At 33.5% G+C, this 5552-nt stretch overlaps 1 protein-coding gene across 1 annotated transcript in view; it reads right to left on the bottom strand.

The window, feature by feature from the left end:
• The window catches only part of LOC101560671 (kelch-like protein 1), a 494908-nt gene that overhangs the window by 299325 nt on the left and 190031 nt on the right, over window positions 1-5552 (bottom strand). Inside the window, exon 3 of the mRNA XM_023709637.1 lies at window positions 3681-3817. Within this exon, the coding sequence (XP_023565405.1) occupies window positions 3681-3817 (137 nt within the window). The remainder of the gene's footprint in view (window positions 1-3680; window positions 3818-5552) is intronic.

The raw sequence follows: 5552 nt of genomic DNA, 5'->3' as shown, positions 1-5552 counted from the left end.
TCTTAAAACTTGTGTTGTCATGGTACTCACTCTCTGATATCTAGTACACAGGATAAGAAGACTAAACATTTTCTTTAGTCCTTACTGAAACTTCCCAAGTCCTTGTTCTCATTCTTTCTCATGTAATTTATTGGACTAGAACAAGCAAAGAGTAAATGTGAAGGAGGATTCTCATGTCTTACTATGCACACATTTTGCTACATATGCTTGTTAGAAAGATGACCCTTCTTCCCCCAAATCAAAGATTATTAAATTCTATATGAATTCAAATCTATATCGGCCAAAATGTATTTCAAGCTATTTTATTCATTTATTCTTTAATTTTCAAGCACATAAAATAAATTAGCCAGTTACGGTGCTTTCACGTCTTACACTTACAGATTTTATGGAAATTTTGCAATTACATAAATATTGCAATGCACATCTACTGAGCATGTTCCTATTACTAATAACTGTCAAGTCTTGACAGACATGATTCTCTTTAGTTTCTCCATATCTTCACAAACCTTTAACATTGCAAATATATTGTCATATGGCTGAAACTTTACTTGCATAATGTTCCCACTCCTATTTTTTCTTCATTCTAGGATAAATTTATACTTAGCTTTCTCCAAATGGAAGTCTTTTAGATCAGTTAGCTAGTGAGCTAACTAGACACTTAGCACTTTCTGTTTTTCTTATTTTGTACTATTGTTCACTGGGCCTTTCTGTTGTTATAGCTTGTTACATTATATGCAGGTAAACATTTTAGCTCATGCCTACAACCTCTCCACTCATACCAAACAGATTATTGGATCAATTGACACATTTCCTCTAAACATACAACTAGAAGTTCATTAACTATCAGGTGCAAGAGTGGATAGAACAATGGCTAGAGGGAAGACTCTTTGTCTTCCCTCTATAAAACAGATCCATGTCTGGGTCATTAAATTGAGCAGGGAGCATTGAAACACCTTCCAACTTCGTGCAGCAGGATGTCCAGTGGCGTTTGACCTAGTTTTGCAAACAGGAAACTACATCATGCCAGGCCATGGAGAGAAATGTAAACTTTGTGGTTTTCTCTTGCTGAAAGGATCACTACAACATTAGTCTCAGAATTCTTCCCATTCCAGGTGATTATGTTTGATTCCTTGTAATTCAGAGGTAAGTGCTTCTCTTTTTTTCAGCTATCAAGATTTTGATTTTGATTTTTTACTTTTTATTCATTTTAATGAGGAAAAAATATAAAATAGCAATGAAACAGTTTCAAAATAGGTTAGAAGGACCATTACAATAATTAATGCATTGCACATTGTTGTTTTTCATAGTAGTTATTCATAGGACAAGGTGCAGAAATGACATCTTGTTGAAATAATATTAGTACAAACATTTCTTCCCAATGAACTAAGAGAAAGTAGCTGTGTATCTATCCTATCTTACATATATATTTTTTCTCAACATAACAGTCCTTTATTTGTATTCTCTTTTTTTTGTCAGAGATGGTTGTTCCATTGCAGTTAGAGAAGCTGCATTTGAGCAAGTCTTTAAGGACATTTTCATACTTGAATCCAGTCCAAAGATCATAGGTAGCCTCTTTAACAAATGGTGCTGGAAAAAGTGGCTCTCTATATGCCTAAAACTAAAACTTGACCCAGGTCTATCACCACACACTAAACTAAAGTCAAAATGAATTAAAGACCTAAACATTAAAATAGAAACACTAAATCTCCTGGAAGAGAAAGTAGGTGGAAATCTTGAAGACATAGTATAGGCATACATTTCATGAACAAATATCAAACTGCATGAAAAATACTTGAGAGAATTAACAACTGGGATCTTCTCTTAGTTGAGAAGATTCTGCACATCAAAAGAAATTACTAACAGGGGCTGGGGAGATGGCTCAGTGGAATAAGTGCTTCCCTGGCAAGCGCAAGGGCCTGAGTTCAATCCCAGGTTCCACCAAAAAAATTACTAACAGAGTGAAAAGTGCTTCTCTTTTTTTCAGCTATCAAGATTTGGAAAAAATCTTAACTAATAAGTGTTTTTTTTCTTATTGTTTGATAGTGTAAGCAAGATGGAATTGAATCAAGAAGGTGTTAGTTGTACTTTCAGTTTGGCTGAATTTGGATAAACTCAAAATTCTTAATTTTCACTTGACTTAGAGAATTTACTTTAAGAAATTCAAAATTGTGTTTGTGTCTCTTGCTGTCAGTTGTATTTTCTGAAGCTTCATGCCTGTTTTGTAACCCAGCAATGTTTTGCTCAGGAACCCTAATGCTCTATTTTTCAATTTCTTAAGTAAAATTCTGTATCATTTGTAATTTTTCTGTTTGAATATTATTTTGTACTGTCTTTATAAAATATAAATAAAGAAATCACACAAAAACATGTAACCTTTAAGGAACATAGCTTCTCTATCTTGTAGTTTCTTTTTTGGGGGAAGGTGAATAACAGGTAGATACATTGCTATAAATTGTGACAGTACCTCACTGCAAATCCAAGAACAAATTCACACTTCCTTTGGTAAGACCAATGAGCAAACACAGTCACCGCTACCTCCCTCACTCCAATGAGGAAAGGCTCTCACAACCTTTGTTTCAGCCGGAGTATTGGTATCTCTACTCTCTGCAGGAAACTTGAATAAAACCTTGAGTTCCGTGTTTATCTTGGTGGAAGTTTTGTTTCGTCAAATGTTAGCTAGAAATTTTTGAGACTAAGAAAATGTCAATTTTTCTCTCATATTGAAACTTGTACTTACAGTGTATGTGTTTTTCTTTTTCCCTGAGAGACTTCATCTACTAAATGTCATACATAATTAGCAAATTCCTGACCCTGACAAAGCAAAACATTACAAAAGACAAGAGTCCAACACTTCCAGGATATTTGGTTCCAGTGGTTTAACTTTCCAATGCTAACTTTCATTTCTTTTACCAGGAAAATACAACTTTGTAAACTGGGACACTGCTGAATTGGTAATGATGTCCTACCCTGCTTTTCTCTCTTTATATAAAATTGCAGTATGATCAGATTCAGGAAAAGTGAAACATATACTATTTATAAAAAGTATTGCATCAAACAGACCATCAATCCATACTATATGCCATTGTTATTCTACAAGATTTTATCATCTCCCTTTTTCCTAATCTTAATGTTATCAATACTTTTTTAAAAAAATCAATGCTACCCTAATACTGTTATTAAAAGCATGCTTTCTGCCTTCTAACTTTCCCTTAGCTTTTGGGACTCTATCAAATATAATTTTCAGAGTATTTTATCTCCTCCAACTGTAAGCTTCTGGAGAGCAAACAGATGACTTACTTGTTTTTTCACAATACAGGAAATACTTATATATTGAAAAAAGATTCAAAAACATCTATCAAAATTATTTTAATTCTGTAAATATAATGACAAGATCAATAATTACACCTGTGTTTTGGTATAATTCTAAATTTAGTTTTGTTTTCACAACTCTAAGGAATGTTTTATTATCCCTTTCAAATAAATATGTCAAGCCTACATTAAATATTCTATGATGTTTTACATTAAAATAGCATGTTGCCAATAATAGTTATTGTACTTTCAGTTTTCAAATGAAAAAAGACACTGGTGAAGTCTTTTATTCAAGCAATAAATCTATACTCAAACCAGATTTGCTACAACTCATAGGACATCAGTGGGAAAATGTAATTCCTTCACAGTACCTGTGTATGCAAATTGAACAAGGTCCCAGAGGGCATTAGGGTCTATGCCTTCCATCTTGATCTCCTCTTGCTTGGCTTCACAGACATCACTTGTAAACATAGCAGCAAAATAGTCAGAGACGGAACTCAGAACAAGCCTGAAAGAATCACAGAGTGTAATTTAGGCCATAAATCTACAGCATAAAAACACAATGTCAAACAAATCCAATGCAGAGAATAAACCAATAATCAATCAATTAATGAATATATATTTAATAGTAGTGGGTTATCTGTAGGACTGACAATGTCAGAAGTTGTTGACTTGAGCCTTTTATGGCTCAGCATATTAATTTGGCTTTACTTTTTATACCTCATTTTTATACTTTTCTGATGCATGGTTAAGACCAAGATAAAGCAAGACCTATATAACAAGAAATGTAACTTTTGTATCTGTCAAGGTCAGTCAAATTCCCTCAGGATTTACCCTGAAACCGCCGTTTGTAGATTCTTTGTCAGTGTCAGCTATGTGGATGAGTCGTGGCCATTTCTTGACCAATTTGCCCTCTGTGAAAGCCTGAGAGAATGTTATCTCTCCATGTGACTCTCCTTAGGCACACTCCACATCGTCAATCACTTTCCTCTGTGGTGCTATAATCTACTACTATTATGGACTACTGGACTATATTGGATTATTTTGCTAAATTCAGCATGTACAATATTTAAATGACAATGGAATACCATTTTATCTCTGACAAAATTAAACAAAAAAGCGGATACAAATGATGGACCATTTTTGTACCTGTATATTCAAAGTAGTTAGGATGAATATGAAGCTACTTTCTCTTAATTCAATGAATAGAAAATTTGTACTAGTATTATTTGGACAAGATATCATGTCTGCATCTCGTACTATGAATAACCATTATGAAGACAACAATATGTAGTGTATTATATTGAAACTTTCCTACTAATCAGTTTTGAAACTGTCTCATTGCTACTTGTTTCTCAATAAAATTAATAATAAAATAATAAAATTACTTGAAACAGAAAAAGAATATATTTTTAAAAATTCTCCTTCTGGATTGCTTTTTAAATAACCAATTGAAGATATCTGGCATTTACTATTGGGCACAGAGTACTTCATCATCTTTTGTATATTTATTCTTTCAAATTAAGGATTTGGGTCCTATTGCAATAAAATCAAATTCTATATGACTATACACATTGAAGAAGTTTTCACCACTGTGTTATTTGCTCCTTGAAATGATAGTACATCTCTACAATCAATTTAGTTCTTGAATGGATATTAATTTCTCACTGAAATTTCTCCTAATTTTGGTTATTTATTTGTTCTTATTACAAATTCTTTGCTATTATAGAATTATATAACTGTGTTTTTGAGGCATGCATGGATTTATGTGTGTTGTATAGGCTGAGAACTCTGGAAAAGGATCAGACTTCTGAGGTAGAGCAGATTAAAGACATGTTAAGACTGGAAGTCCTTTTGCTTCACAAGGTAAGGTAGTTTCACAAATTTATCGAAACTTGTCCAGAGAACCAGATGTGATGAATAAATCTGGAAGCAAAGCAACAGTCAACTTTCAAAGAACCTTTTTCCCCTAAGAACACTGGGATGAAAAGAAAAAACTAAGGATCAATATGACATAGTATTACTTTGAGATAAATATCATAATATTCTTTTTTTATTTTTTTTATAATTTTTTTTATTTTAACATTTAGTGTGTGTGTGTGTGTGTGTGTGTGTGTGTGTGTGTGTGTGGCCAGCTCAGCCCACCAGGGGGCGCGGCTGGCTGGCATGCGGTGCTGGGGGATTGAACCGCGGTCCCTGTGCTTTGCCAAGCTTGTTCCAAGTAGGTGCTTTAGACCACTGAG

This window comes from Octodon degus, unplaced genomic scaffold (assembly GCF_000260255.1).
Source record: "Octodon degus isolate 3935 unplaced genomic scaffold, OctDeg1.0 scaffold00013, whole genome shotgun sequence".
Lineage (NCBI taxonomy): Eukaryota > Metazoa > Chordata > Mammalia > Rodentia > Octodontidae > Octodon > Octodon degus.
Note: the sequence above shows the minus strand (reverse complement) of the source record. Positions and strands in the feature narration are given on the sequence as shown.